The sequence below is a fragment of the Myotis daubentonii genome, chromosome 1 (assembly GCF_963259705.1).
Source record: "Myotis daubentonii chromosome 1, mMyoDau2.1, whole genome shotgun sequence".
NCBI lineage: Eukaryota > Metazoa > Chordata > Mammalia > Chiroptera > Vespertilionidae > Myotis > Myotis daubentonii.
The window spans coordinates 149,897,152-149,912,362 of NC_081840.1; the positions used below are offsets into that span (position 1 = coordinate 149,897,152).

Consider the following 15,211-nt stretch of genomic DNA (forward strand, 5'->3'; position numbering starts at 1 on the left):
GCCTGGCACTTAGTTGAGGAGTTTCATCCCCTCCCTGACTTCAGGGAAAAATTCCTACCTGGGGAAACAACCTTTCTAGGAGAGGCATCCCCTCCCTGACTTCAGGGAAAAATTCCTACGTGGGGAAACAACCTTTCTCGGAGAGGTGACCTTGGTTAAAACACAGCACCAAGAAGGTGAGCAAACATATTAAGAACCATATGCCATATATGCCAGGTCCCTTGAAACAGCAAGGATGGACCAGCTCCCGGCAATATTTTATTGATTTTTTACAGAGAGGAAGGGAGAGGGAGAGAGAGTTAGAAACCTAGATGAGAGAGAAACATCGATCAGCTGCCTTCTGTACGCCCCCCACTGGGGATGTGCCCTTGACCAGAATCGAACCTGGGACCCTTCAGTCCGCAGGCCAACGCTCTATCCACTGAGCCAAACCGGTCAGGGCTGTTTTGTTTTTTGGTTAATTTTTAGAGAGGGTGAAAGGGAGGGGGAGAGATAGAGAGAAACATCTATGTGAGAGAGACACATAGATTGGATGCCTTCCACAAGCGCCCTGACAGGGGGCTGGGCAGTGCATAGAGCCTAAAACCTAGGTACTTGCTCTTGACCAGAATTGAACCCATGACCCTTCAGTCTGCGACCCAACACTGTATCCACTGAGCCAAACCAGCTAGGGTTATTCATTCATTTTTATCAGAGTAAGGATTCATGGATTTTTATTTCATTCAATGAGTTATAATTCCATCGTTTATTCTGATGTTCCAGTTCTCCCAGATTTGGCTAGTGGTAGTCCCCTCAAGCAGACTCCTGTGTCTTTGTAACTTGTTCCCATGATTCTTTGAGAACTTCCTTACTTTTTGGCACACCGAGATGCTCCAGGATTATCTTGGACTTTTCCTGACCCCACCCTGGAATCAGCCATTTCTCTAAGGAGTCCTGGTTCCTTTGAGTGGAGAGTGATATTTAAAAATGATCATCTGGGAATTACCATATTTTTCTGTGTATAAGACGCTATTTTTTTTCTAAAATTGTTAGACTGAAAATCGAGGGACATCTTATACACAGAAGTCAGCCGAAGAGGGAGCTGAGTGGGTGCGTAACTGCCCATACCTTGTCAAACAGGCTTCCTCCAATCATGAGCCTTATTGTTACTGATGTTAACTGATGCCATAATTGGAGGTGGAGGTGGAGGTGGAGAGTGTGCAGATGCAACAGGGACCCGAGCTTTCTGAGCCCATAAAGATGTCAAAAAATAGAAAGATAAATACCGGTAAGCAATTGTCTTACTCTGCAAAATTCAAACTGAGTGTAATCAGCTATGCAAAAGAGCATGGAAATAGAGCTACAGAGAGAATTTGGACCTCTTCCCACTGAGTATATAATCAGACAGTGGAGAAAACAGGAAGAACAACTTTTTAAGATGCCAAAAAAAAGAAGGCCTTAAGAGGAAAACCAGCAAAATATTTAAAATATTGATTTCTTAATTTTGGTTTGGAAAAGTGGGGGATGTCTTATACATGGAAAAATATGGTAATTGTGTTCATTGCTACATGCTTGTCATTGCATCCAGTCCTACTCAGCAGACAAAGCTAGGAAATATATGTCTCTGTGTATTTTTATATCTATCTACTTTATCTAGATAAAAATCATTGCATTTATCCCAAACCTGCATTTATATATTCTAAACTTCCCCCTTTACAAATTTAGAATTCTAAATTTGGATACCAAGGATATATTCTAAACTTCCCTCTTTACAAATTTAGAATTCTCTTCCCCAATAGTGAGAAAGCTGCTTTCCATTACTTTTTTTTATTGGCTCAAGCAAGCATATAGAGAAGGTTGTTCCTGAATTGCTAACCCACACCCTGCAACAACACAAAACTACTTACTAGAGCTCAATATTGATTTACAGTTATTTTTAGAGAAATCTGTATACATCAAATGCACAAATCAAATAGGCACAATTCAATGAATTATGATCTTTGTTATCCACACTTCTATCAAGATAAAGATTTTTTTCAATTGTCCCAGAAAGTTCCCTTCCTGAGTCAACAGCCTCTCCAGACAGACACTTTTCTGGTTGTATTTCTTACATAGGTTAGTTTTCTTGGCTGAGTTTTTATCAAGTCATTTTTATATCCTGAGAAATTTTTAAAAGAAATTAAAAAATATTTTAATTTCTTATAGATGGATGTTGAGCTATGACATAGTATTTTTTTAAATATATTTTTATTGATTTCAGAGAGGAAGGGAGAGGGAGAGAGACAGAAACATCAGTGATGAGAGAGCATCATTGACTGGCTGCCTCCTGCACTCCCCCTACTGGGGATCGAGCCCGCAACTGGGGCATGTGCCTTTGACCAGAATCAAAACTGGGACCCTTCAGTCTGCAGGCCGACGCTAAGACATAGTATTTTTAAAGTAAATTAATGTATATAATAATCCTTGCCCAGACAGCATGGGTCAGTGGTTGAGCTTTGACCTATGAACCAGGAGGTCATTTTGATTCCCGGTCAGGGCATATGCTCAGGTTGTGGGCCCAACACTGGGAAGTTGAGGTGTGCGGGGGGCAGCCAATCAATGATTCTCTCTCATCATTGATGTTTCTATCTCTCTCTTGGTCTCCCTTCCTCTCTGAAATTAATAAGAATATATTTTTAAAAATACACCCTTGAACCCAAATGAAATTCAGACCCTTACTGTGGTCTCTGCTCTTGAAACTCCTTTTCCCAGTCTCTCTGGTTCACTATACTTCAGCCACACTGAACACCTTTCAGGTTCTCGACCACATTAAGTTATTTTCCACCTTAGAGGTTGTGCACTCTCTGCTAGCACACATTTTCCTTAATCTTCTCCTGTTTTGGTTTTTCCTCATCATTTAGATTTCAACAAACCATCACCTTCTCTAAGAGATTGTCCTTGACTGCTATATTTAATGTTGCTCACCACTTTTCCCGAATCATTCTCTGTCACTCCCTTTTTAATTTTGTATAGAGCTCCCATGATGCTCCTAATTTATTTATTTACTTATTCAGTTATCTATTTGTATATCTATGTATTTATTTTATTTATTCATTGTTATTTTCTCAGCACATAGAATAATGCCTAGCAAGTGTGTGTGTCAGTGTGTGTGTGTGTGTGTGTGTGTGTGTGTATTTGTTGGATGAATAAATGATCTAATAATTTAGCTTGGTAATCTTTGTGATATTCCTTCCTTAATCCCTGAGGATCTCAAAGAACAAAATATTTCCCTTACACAAATTATTAATGAATATAAGCCAACATTTTTGTCCTTTCTTTTATATTTTTTACTTTGCTTACTCTTCCCATCAGTAATACAATAATACTATCTTACTCTGATATGACCACACATAACAATTATATATTCATTGTTTTTTGTTCTTTTTTTGAGCAATTGCTCAGAAAAACTACTTCCACTTTGAAGTGATGGAAACATTAAATGTAAAGATTTTTGCTTACGTAAGCATATGCTAAGTTAGAGCCATAAAAAATGCTCTTCTCGCCGAGGCCGGTTTGGCTCAGTGGATAGAGCGTCGGCCTGCGGACTGAGGGGTCCCAGGTTCGATTCCGGTCGGGGGCATGTACCTGGGTTGCGGGCACATCCCCAGTGGGAGATGTGCAGGAGGCAGCTGATCGATGTTTCTCTCTCATCGATGTTTCTGGCTCTCTATCTCTCTCCCTTCCTCTCTGTGAAAAATCAATAAAATATATTTTTAAAAAAATGCTCTTCTCAAAACTGGGCTTTAAACTTGGCCAAAGGTTGCTTCACCTGGCAGATTACTCAGAGCCTTCCTTTGCAGGGAAATGAAACTGGGTTTCGTCCCTTGAGTAACATAAATAAGAAAGAATGTGCCATTAGGGACAGGAGCTGGGACTCTGGAACATGCTCCTCTGCTCTGTGAGGGAACACAGCTGCTCCCTCTCACAGGGGCAGTTCCGGACAAGCCCGGAGTTGGTTTTGTGATTATCTACTTCAGTGGTTCTCAACCTTCTGGCCCTTTAAATACAGTTCCTCATGTTGTGACCCAACCATAAAATTATTTTCGTTGCTACTTCATAACTGTCATGTTGCTACTGTTATGAATCGTAATGTAAATATCTGATATGCAGGATGGTCTTAGGCGACCCCCGTGAAAGGGTCGTTCAACCGCCAAAGGGGTCCCGACCCACAGGTTGAGAACCGCTGATCTACTTGTTGTTCGACAACTCTGTGGTGAAGAGAGTGATAGCTCATAATTGGGTTTATTTTTGCTCATCCACAGTTCACATATTTTTCATTATGGCACCAAAATACCTGAGTGTGGATGGAGACTCATTTTAAGAAATGTAACGGTTATAATTACACAGTTGATTGTTTTCTGTAGGGATAGAAGAGAGGGGCTGTCAGAAGAGACAACATGGATTTTGTGTGTGTGTGTATTTGTTTTCAAGGAGCATAGCAGCCACTGATCATGAACCAACAGATGCCAGGAAATCCTTCCCTTGTTTTGATGAGCCCAACAAAAAGGCAACTTATACAATATCTATCGTCCACCCCAAAGACTATCAGGCACTTTCAAATATGCCGGTGGAGGTGAGTATTTTTTTTAGAAATTGTTTGTTTATGAATATAGTTAGTTTAAAATATCAGGTAAGTTACCTGATTTGCTATGAAAGAACACTGCTGAATTCTAAAATTAAATGTGCTCCAGTGGCTTATTTAGAGGTGTCAGAATACATTTCCTTTGAATTCCTAGAAGTCTTTATCGCAGGAGGTCACAGTCCAGTCAAAAAGCCACACTGGGTTTTCTAAGTTAGAGAGAATACAGTAGGCATATACCAGCTGGGCTCTGCTTTACTGAAAGAATGACAAATTAATGGAAAAATAAAGGAATTGAAGACTGAAAAATATTCAAGGGCCTCATCACTATTCTTGGTTTGTATTTGAATATAAATTCAGCTTTTAAAATAGAAATACTGCAAAATATCATCACTTAAGTATTGGTGTGCAGAATCCAATCCCAGAGAACAGCGTACCCATAGATTTTCTGGTGTATTAGACATGCTCTTTAAACGTTTAAAAAATAGGCTACAACAAGTCCTGTTTGTATAATCTATATATACAAAAGCCTGAGCGACCATTATGACTGGTTGCTATGATGATGCACTGACCACCAGGGGGCAGATCCTCCCACAGCCAACCTCCCGTGGTCCCTCCCCCCGGCAAGCTGGCTGGCCAACCTCCCGACCCCCATTGGCCCAATCGGGAATGGGTGAGATAGGCCCTGATCACCAGACAGGCCGAGGGACCCCACCCATGTATGAATTCATGCACTGGGCCTCTAGTTATTAACATAAGATTCTTTCCTCTGTTCTTGCTCCTTATCCCCATAATGGGTAATGTAGTTAACCAAAATGTCATTACCTTAGTCCAGCTGGTGTGGCTCAGTGATTGAGCATCCACCCATGAACCAGAAGGTCACTGGTTCGATTCCTGGTCAGAGCACATGCCTGGGTTACAGGCTTGATCCCCAGAAGGGGACATGCAGAAGGCAGCCAATTGATGTATCTATCTCATTGATGTTTCTATCTCTCTATCCCTCTCCCATCCTCTCTCTCCAAAAAATCAATAAAAACATAGTAAAAAAGATAAAATATTATTACCTTAAAGTTGAGGTATATTATATCTTAAACGTTTGACATGTAAAAGGGTCAAGCTTGTCCTTAGATATAATTTTCACCTACTTAGTATCAAAAAGACAACCTGTCCAAATTATATCCCCCATCCTTCTGGTCTACTATTTGAGATATCACCACTGAAATTTATCCATCTTTATTATAAATACTAGGGGCCCGGTGCACGAAATTCATGCACTGAGTGTTGGGGGGGGGTGTCCCTTAGCCCAGCCTGCCCCCTCTCACATATTGGGAGCCCTCAGGCGTTGACCCCCATCACCCTCCAATCACAGGATCGGCCCCTTGCCCAGGCCTGACGCCTCTGACAGAGGTGTCAGGCCTGGGCAGGAGACCCTCATTTCCCCCCATCACTGGCTCTGGCCCCCACCCAGGCCTGATGCCTCGGCCAGAGGCGTAGACCCCCATCATCCTCTGATCGCCTGATCGGCCCCTTGCCCAGGCCTGACGCCTCCACCAGAGGTGTCAGGCTTGGACAGGGGACCCCCATCTCCCCCCGATCACTGGCTATGGCCCCCGCCCAGGCCTGAGGCCTCTGGCCCAGGAATCATGCCTGGGCAGGGACCCCCATCTCCCTCTGATTGCTTGCTCCACCCCCCGCGCAAGCCTGACGCCTCTGACCCAGGCTTCAGGCCTGGGCAAGGGGACCATCATATCCCCCCAATCCCCGGCTCCGCCCCCCGCCCAAGCCTGATGCCCCGGCCAGAGGAGTTGACCCTCATCACCCTCGATCACCAATCACCAGATCGGCCCCTTGACCAGGCCTGAGGCCTCCGGCAGAGGTGTTAGGCCTGGGCAGGGGACCCCCAGCTCCCCGCGGTTGCAGGCTCCGCCCCGGCCCAGGCCTAACGCCTCTGGCCTAGGCGTCCAGCTCGGGCAGCAGGGACCCCCAGCTGCAGCGGCCCCGCGATCGTGGGCTCCGCTTTAGGCCCAGGCAAGGGGCCCCTAGCTCCCGGGACTGCCAGCTTCGACCGTGCCCAGCTCCCATCGCTGGCTCCACCCCTGCTTCCTGCTATCACTGGCCAGGGCGGAAAAGGCGCCTGATTCTCTGATCATGGCTGGGGGGCAGGGCAAAGGCGGCCCCGGGGCCCCCTTTGTCCTGCCCCCCAGCTCTTAGCTCCCCCCTGGGTTTCCGATCACTGTCAGTGGCAGGGGGCTTCTTCCTGCTTTCCCTTTAACCTCCCTGCATTGTGCCTACATATGCAAATTAACCACCATCTTGTTGGCAGTTAACTGCCAATCTTAGTTGGCAGTTAATTTGCATATAGCCCTGATTAGCCAACAAAAAGGGTAGCACGTACGCCAATTACCATTTTTCTCTTTTATTAATGTTGATTCCTCAAAAAAGCCACAAGAACAAACTAAAACAAAATCTTAAGAGGATTAAAAAGTGAACTGCCACCAGCTATCTATGCCCCAGTTTGAATTAGTTTATCAACTTTTCTTCCAGTGTCAGGCACCTGAGCAATTGAGTTTTGATTGGAGAAGAAAGAGGACAGGATAAACTTAACGTATGAGACGCCAATGCAGAAGACTGGATCAGAATAAAATGTTATTAGAATGTCTTGGCATGGGAGGTGGAAGGTGAAAGTGGGAGGAAAAAGAATGCCAACTTTAGTAACCTGCTGAAGACCTCCCCATGTGACCTTTTACTTTTGCAGAATATGCTTCTGGAAATCCTGGAAAGAAGAGACTATTCTGAATCATTAGGAGATCAAAACTAATGCCAGTAGGTTTTTATTGCAGAGCATATTACTTCCCTGGAGCTCCAATGCACATGTGTACACACACTTGCCTTGTGAACGACACATCAATTCTACTTCAGCCTCCTTTGCTTAATCCCTTTATAAAGCTTCTCACTGGCCTGTGACTTACTGTGTGGCTGAAGGACATGTGGGAATGTTTAAACAATGGGTAGCAGGAGTTGGGCAAGTATTCATAGATGGAGTATTAGGACTGGTGATTGGCAGTGGGGGAAGCAAAGCTGGCATGGAGAGAAAACCAGACAGATGGGATCAGTAGCTGCACCAAGCAATGGAATCCTTCTTTCTCCCCACAGTGGGGCAGTGACTTTAGTGACCATACCTTGGGCCTTTGTTGTAGACAACCAGACATGGACAAGAGAACCCAACATGCTGCTGTGCCTGGTACAGCTATTGCCCTCCTGCACATGCACAAATCAGCAAATACCTACTTAGTTCTTCCTCTGTGCAAGGCTTTGGGCACTAGCCTTATCTTCTTTAAAGAATCACAGTATCTCCTTAGTATTATGGTCATTGGGGAAAAAAGGGGGACATATGAATACTTTCAACAATAAGGATTTTAAAAAATATTATGGTCAGGATTGTGTGCTTTATGTCGAAAGATAACTAACTCCTGTCCAGTTTATATCACAGTCAGAATTGTATTCCCTGAGAAGCTTTATACAGTGTACGGTTCAATCACTCTTTCACAGTGATGAAAATAAATACATTTTCCTACAGCCTTTTCAACACTATTTTACCCCTAAAAAGAAATTTTACCCCTAAGCCTTGACAAGGACTTCTGAGTAGAAAGTCAAGTTCGGAGCAATCATTTGTCCTTGTACGTGATTGACCTTATGATAGATAAAATATTATCTTTTGTTTTCAACAGAAAGAAGAGTCAGTGGATGACAAATGGAAACGAACAATTTTCCAGAAGTCTGTCCCCATGAGCACTTACCTGGTGTGCTTTGCTGTGCATCAATTTCACCCCATAAAGAGAACATCGAAGAGGGGAATACCTGTGAGTCACATTATAGTTTTAAAAAAAATTATCACTTGTGCCCTTGTGATTCAGTTTCTATTTTTTTGAGTTTTTTTTTTTTTTCCACGTGACAGACTAGAAAAGTTACCCAGGTCTGCGAGATTGATGGTACCCTGAACATAGAACAATGTAAACTAAAAGGATACGGGTGAAAAATAGACAAACACAACAGACATCGAAGTGGGTAGCCTCAGTTTATTGCCCAGTTTAGTAAAATGGTTGCGTATCTGTGTTTGGATGGGGCCCCAGACGGTCCAGAGAGGGAGGAGGAAGCCAGAGGTAGGCCAAAACCCTTTGAGTGGCTAGCAGTGAGAGGTTGCTGGGGCCATTTCTGTAGCATAAGCGTCAGTCAGCATTTTATTAAAGTGTAAGAAAGTATAAATACTAAGCTTATTTTTAATCAAGGTAACTAATTCAACACTTCTCTTTTAAAAAACCTAATACTTTTACCTAATCATTTTTCTCATTTTGGAGGCCCCCGTTTTGCTTCTGTCCTAAAAACTAGGCCTATCATTCCACATCTGTGCCTTTGTGCTACATAATAATATATATTCTCATAATTTTTGATGTCATTTTATAAGGAAGAAATTATCACCTCATTTTAAAGATGAGAGAATTAAAATTTAATAATTTTAAGTAAATTGTTCAAGATCACTCAATAGGCAAGTGGTGAAGACTCAAAATCCTCAAATCTTCCTCAAATACTGTGCCTGCTATGCCTTCTGAAATATGATATTCTGAAAATATCTTTACCTCCCTGGCTATCACTTGAAGAAAGGATTGGATTTCTCTATTTACTGTAAAACTAGCTCCCAGGGAAATTTACCTTAATGTTAGTACAGTAGGGGTTGATACTGAGATATCCTAAAGCTAGGTTTTCAGTATGCTGCCTATACTGTATCCAAATTATAGCAAATGGAGGAATATTCATTTTTCAAAGGGGTTGTCTACATCCAACTTTTGTCTTTCCTTTACCACATATGTTGCTATGATGCTCCCTTCAAAAATAGTAAAGAACACTCCCATTGGCTAAGAGATAATATTACTGTGTAGCTATACCAGCTGGGGGAGCCATTAGAGCCTGTATAAGTTAGTGAGCTGAGCTCTAATGATGGGTTTCACTATGTAAAGAATTTGGAAGGATGTCATGGAAAATCTAGTTTGGAAAAGGTCCCCAAATATCTTTTAAGTGGTAAATAGTTCTTTTTTTTCTCTCTAAAATTAAACCTTTATTGTTCAGATTATTACAGTTGTTCGGTTCCCACCCCACCCTCTGCTCTTAAACCCCCCACCCCACTGTCCTCATCCATAGGTGTATGATTTTTGTCCAGACTCTTCCTGCACCCCCACACCCCTTCCCCCCCGAGAATAGTCAGTCCATTCCCTTTCTATGTCCCTGATTCTATTATAATCACCACTTTACTCTGTTCATCAGATTATTTATTCACTTGATTCTTAGATTCACTTGTTGATAGATATGTATTTGTTGTTCATAATTTGTATCTTTACCTTTTTCTTCTTCTTCCTCTTCTTAAAGGATACCTTTCAGCATTCCATATAATACTGGTTTGGTGGTGATGAACTCCTTTAGCTTTTTCTTATCAGTGAAGCTCTTTATCTGACCTTCGATTCTGAATGATAGCTTTGCTGGATAAAGTAATCTTGGTTGTAGGTTCTGGGCATTCATCACTTTGAATATTTCTTGCCACTCCCTTCTGGCCTGCAAAGTTTCTGTTGAGAAATCAGCTGACAGTCGTATGGGTACTCCCTGTAGGTAACTGACTGTTTTTCTCTTGCTGCTTTTAAGATTCTCTCTTTGACTTTTGCTCTTGGCATTTTAATTATGATGTGTCTTGGTGTGGTCCTCTTTGGATTCCATTTGTTTGGGGTTCTCTGTGCTTCCTGGACTTGTAAATCTATTTCTTTCACCAGGTATGGGAAGTTTTCTGTCATTATTTCTTCAAATAGGTTTTCAATATCTTGCTCTCTCTCTTCTTCTGGTACCCCCATAATTCAGATGTTGGTACACTTGAAGTTGACCCAGAGGCTCCTTACACTATCTTCATATTTTTGGATTCTTTTTTCTTTTTGTTTTTTGGGTTGGTTGCTTTTTGCTTCTTCGTATTTCAAACCGTTGACTTTATTCTTGCGATCCTCTAGTCTGCTAGTCTGGAACTCTGTATAATATTCTTTATTTCAGTCAGTGTATGCTTAATTTCTAGTTGGTCCTTTTTCATAACCTCGAGGGTCTCACTAGATTTCTTGAGGGTCTCACTAAATTTATCAGTGGTTTCTAGAAAATTCTTGAAAAACCTTAGAAGTGTGGTTTTGAACTCTATATCCTGTAGTTTGTTTTCCTCCATTTCTGTCATTGGTGACCTGTTACTTTGTCTCTGCATTTTTTATGGTTCCCTGTGTTGATAGAGTGGCTTTCTGTGCTAGGTGTCCTATAGGGCTCAGGGGCTCAGCCTCCCCAATTACCTGAGGTGGACACTCTTGGTGCACCCATTTGTGGGCTTTGTGCGCAGTCTTGTTGTAGTTAAACCTTCATTGTTGTAGGTATCACTGGGAGGAATTGACCTCCATGCCATCTGGCTGTGAGAATCAGCTGTGTCTACAGTGGGAGAACTTCTGTGCTGGAGACACCCTTCTGGGGCAAGACTTGCTTCAGTGGGGCTTTGGTGCTCACTGAGTCTGCCCCCTAAGTATGTCCCTTATGGATCTGAGGAGTTGTAATCTGGATGGTCCCACTCTGACCACTGGGTACACTGGCTCTTGGATCTCTAAGAAGGTGCTAATTTAGCCTCTTCCTGAGGCTACCCAGCAGGAGCTATGGAGAGATCTGCAGATTCCTCTTCTTTGTTTGGGGTTTGGAGGTGCCCAGATGAGGTCCAGCTGTGAAGCAATGCAAGCTGCTGTGGGGCCTTGGGCCTTCTTTTGGAAGTTCTGGGTCTCTCTGACCCAGCTGCAGTTTGTTAGGTAATTTTCAGATTACCAAGGGCCAGGCCATTCATATGCAAAAGCCTCTGCACACAGCTTGGGTGGGGCGGGGTCTCACGGAATCAACAGGGCGGAGCAAACAGCTATGGCTGATCCTCAGTCCTACCCTAAGAGGCCCCGGGTCTCAGTGTCCCGGTAATCACTGCAAGCACCTCTGAGTGAAAGCCTCCCTCAAGTTCCGACCGATGCCAGACAGTCCAGTTTCTTCCCATATGAGTCTGGGTCCCCAGAGACTCGCCCAGAACTGGAGTTCAGAGCAGTCGGGAGCTTGAGACTCCCTCCCGATTGAAAAAGACAACTGTGTCCTCAGTTGCCAGCCATTTCCACGTGTGCCTCTGTACCTCTGCACTTTACTTCCGCAACTCCTCTGAGTCTCAGTGTGCTTCTCTCTTTCCTTTTAGTTGTAGAATTTCCACTCAGCCAGCCTTCCTGTGGTTCTGAATGATGTCTGTTTTGTCTTTTAGTTGTATTTTTGAAGTGGTTGTTTAAGGCAGCATTTTCAGGTGTTTACCTATGCCGCCATCTTGGTTTCCTTAAGTGGTAAATAGTTCTTAAATGCGTCTTCTTTCAAAGCTGACTGTATAACATTCTATCTTAAATCAGTGAAGTTTTCCTCTTTTGGGTGGGAAATGAAGATAATACTGTCATATTGTGTTACTTTCTAGTCATCTATTTGATAAGAGATGAACAGAAAGCCAGACTGTCTTTGGATACTTACCAGAGACTCGAGTTGAGAAAACTCGTTGAAAGTGAGATGTGGAGCTGAGTAGAGTAGGTGCCCCTTCCTCTGCCCCATGCAGAGAAGACAGAGTTTTTCCTCTGGCAAAAACCTGTGATCTTTTTAATTATTTACTTGGACAGAGCATAGCCGATAGTAGTAGTTGACCCATTCATTATGTTAAAATGTCCTTGTTGCTCATGAGAAAAAATTATATTAGATGACCTTGTCCTTAAATATTGTCAAGAAAAAAGGTAACTGAGTTGGAAAGTAGCTCAGAAGTATTTTAACTCTGCATATTTCCTTTTTAGAATGTTAGATGAATTACATTTTGATTCAATCCTGAAAAAAACACAGAATAACTTGAAGAGTAACTTACAGTAATTTAGCAACAGTGGAGTCCAGCCATTGGTGGATTTTTTACAGCTTTTTTGGCAAGAAATCTATGCCTGAGGTCTTTTTCAGGGTTAGTTGAAGTAAATAAGGGTTTTAAAGTAAATAAAATTACCAAATTCTATGCCCCAAAAAACAAAATACCCTGAAGTAAATAAAATGTAGAGCTATTACATGATGTTTTAGTTATGTGAATTAACTCTTCAACGAAAATGTGCTTCTCTTGCTCTTGCAGGAGTCATATCATGGGAAAGAATATCCCTGATAGGCATGTTTTTAACTTTATAGTTCAGCTCAAAGTCTCTTATTGGGATATACTACAATCCATTTTAAAATCCAGAATAATGTGAGTTATTAATATATTTTTAAGTTTTAAAAAGTATAGGTTTAATGCACATACATTATAAAATTTTGGAAGAAATAAAGCAGATAGGAAAAACAAAGAGTCCCATATTTCCATATGTAAAATTATTTTAAACTAGAGGCCTGGTGTACAAAATTCATGCACGGGTAGGGTCCCTAGGTCTGGCCAGCAGTCAGGTCTGATCTGGGCCTTCCGGCTGCCAGGTGGGGCCTTCCTTCATTCTGTGCCGCCCCTTGGTGGTCAGTGCATGTCATAGCAAGTGAAAGAACTCTCGGTCTCCTGGTCGAACTCCCATGGGGACACTTTACATATTAGCCTTTTATATATATACTAGTGACCCCGTGCACGAAATTTGTGCATGGGGGAGGGGATGATCCTCAGCCTGGCCTGCACCCTCTCCAATCCAGGGCCCCTCGAAGGATGTCCTACTGCCAGTTTACAGGGATCAGGCCTAAACTGGCAGTCGGACATCCCTCTCGCAATCCGGACTGCTGGCTCCTAACCACTCACCTGCCTGCCTGCCTGCCTGATTGCCCCTAACCACTCTGTCTGCAGGCCTGCTTGCCCCCAAATGCCCCCCCACCAGCCTGATCACCCCCAATAGCCCCCCATGCCAGTGTGCTTGCCCCCAACTGCCTCCCCTGCCAGCCTGCTCACCCCCAACTGCCCCCCCCCACTCACCCCCACCTCCCCTCCCCACTGGACTGCTCGCCCCCAACTGCCCCCTTGCTGGCCTGCTCACTCCAAACTGCGCCCCCCTGCTGTCTGGATCACCTCCAACTGACCCCCACTGATGGCCTGCTTGCCCCCAACTGGTCCCTCTGCTGGTCTGCTTACCCAAAATGGTCCAGCTCCCCACCAGCCTGATCACCCACAACTGCCCTCCCCTCTTGGCCTATAACTGCCTCTACCTTGGCCCCACCACCATGGCTTTGTCCAGAAGAACGTCTGGAAGGTATCCTGGAAGGTCTCCCAGTGTAATTAGCATATTACCCTTTTATTAGTATAGATAGAGGCCTGGTGCATGGGTGGGGGCCAGCTAGTTTGCCCTGAAGGGTGTCCCAGATCAGGGTGGGGGTTCTCTTGGGACATGGGGTGGCCTGGGCAAGGGGCCTGTGGTGGTTTGCAGGCCAGCCACGCCCCCATGAGGTGAGGGACCCTGCTGGGGGGGTGTGGCCAGCCTGGGTGAAGGGCTGAGGGCTGTTTGCAGGCTGGCCAAGCCCCCTTCAGGGTTGGGGTCCCCACTGGGGTGCCTGGCCAGCCTGTGTAAGGAGCTGAGGGCTGTTTTGAGGCTGGCCAAAGCCCCCTCAAGGTGGGGGGTCCCCAATGGGGTGCCTGGCCAGCCTGGGTGAGGGGCTGATGACTGTTTGCAGGCTGGCCATGGCCCCCGGCGACCCAAGCTCCCAGCCTCTCCTTTTTTTCTTTTTTTTTCCCAGCACATCCTTGAGCGGAGGGAAGCAGGTATCTGGGATTTATTTATCTTCTATAATTGAAACTTTGTAGCCTTGAGTGGAGGCCAGGGCTGGCCAGGGCTGGCCAGGGCTGGCCAGGGCGGGCGGGAAGCTTGGCTTCCTCCATGTCCGGGAGCAACCCAAGCCTCCTGATCGCTCCAGCTCCTTGGCCGCCGCCATCTTGGATGGGTTAATTTGCATACTTGCTCCTGATTGGCTGATGGGTGTGGCTTGAGGGTGCAGTGGAGTGACACCAATTTGCTTGTTTCTCTTTTATTAGTGTAGACTAGAGGCCTACATTAGTGTAGACTAGTGTAGACAGGAAGGGGGTGTCTCTCAGCCCAGCTTGTACTCTCTTGCAGTCTGGGAGCCATCAGTCAGACATCCACCACTGCTGCGCTTGCCAGCTCTGAGTCCAGCTCAGTGCTTCTGGTTGAGTGGTGCACCCCTTGTGGGAGCACACTGACCATGAGAGGGAAGCTCCTGCATTGAGCATCTGCCCCCTGGTGGTCATGTGCGTCATAGCAGCCAGCTGTTCCACCGTTCGATCAATTTGCATATTAGCCTTTTATTATATAGGATAGGATAGATTAGTAGGTTTGTGATGCTATCTGAGGTACATTTGAACTACATCCTCAGCAACTTTGCCAGTGAAATTAGCTTCCAAGGGAAATTTACCTTAATGTTGGTATAGTAGGAATTGATACTGAGATATCCTAAACCTAGGTTTTTAGTATGCTGCCTATACCAGTGATGGTGAACCTATAACATTCGTGTCAGAGGTGACATGCGAACTCATTTTTTTGG

The 15,211-nt window shown here is 44.2% G+C and overlaps 1 protein-coding gene across 1 annotated transcript in view; it reads left to right on the forward strand.

Annotated features, from left to right (window-relative positions):
* Positions 1-15,211, forward strand: part of ENPEP (glutamyl aminopeptidase) — a 96,344-nt gene that overhangs the window by 13,046 nt on the left and 68,087 nt on the right. Inside the window, exons 2-3 of the mRNA XM_059662513.1 lie at positions 4,450-4,591; positions 8,326-8,457. Of these exons, the coding sequence (XP_059518496.1) occupies positions 4,450-4,591; positions 8,326-8,457 (274 nt within the window). The remainder of the gene's footprint in view (positions 1-4,449; positions 4,592-8,325; positions 8,458-15,211) is intronic.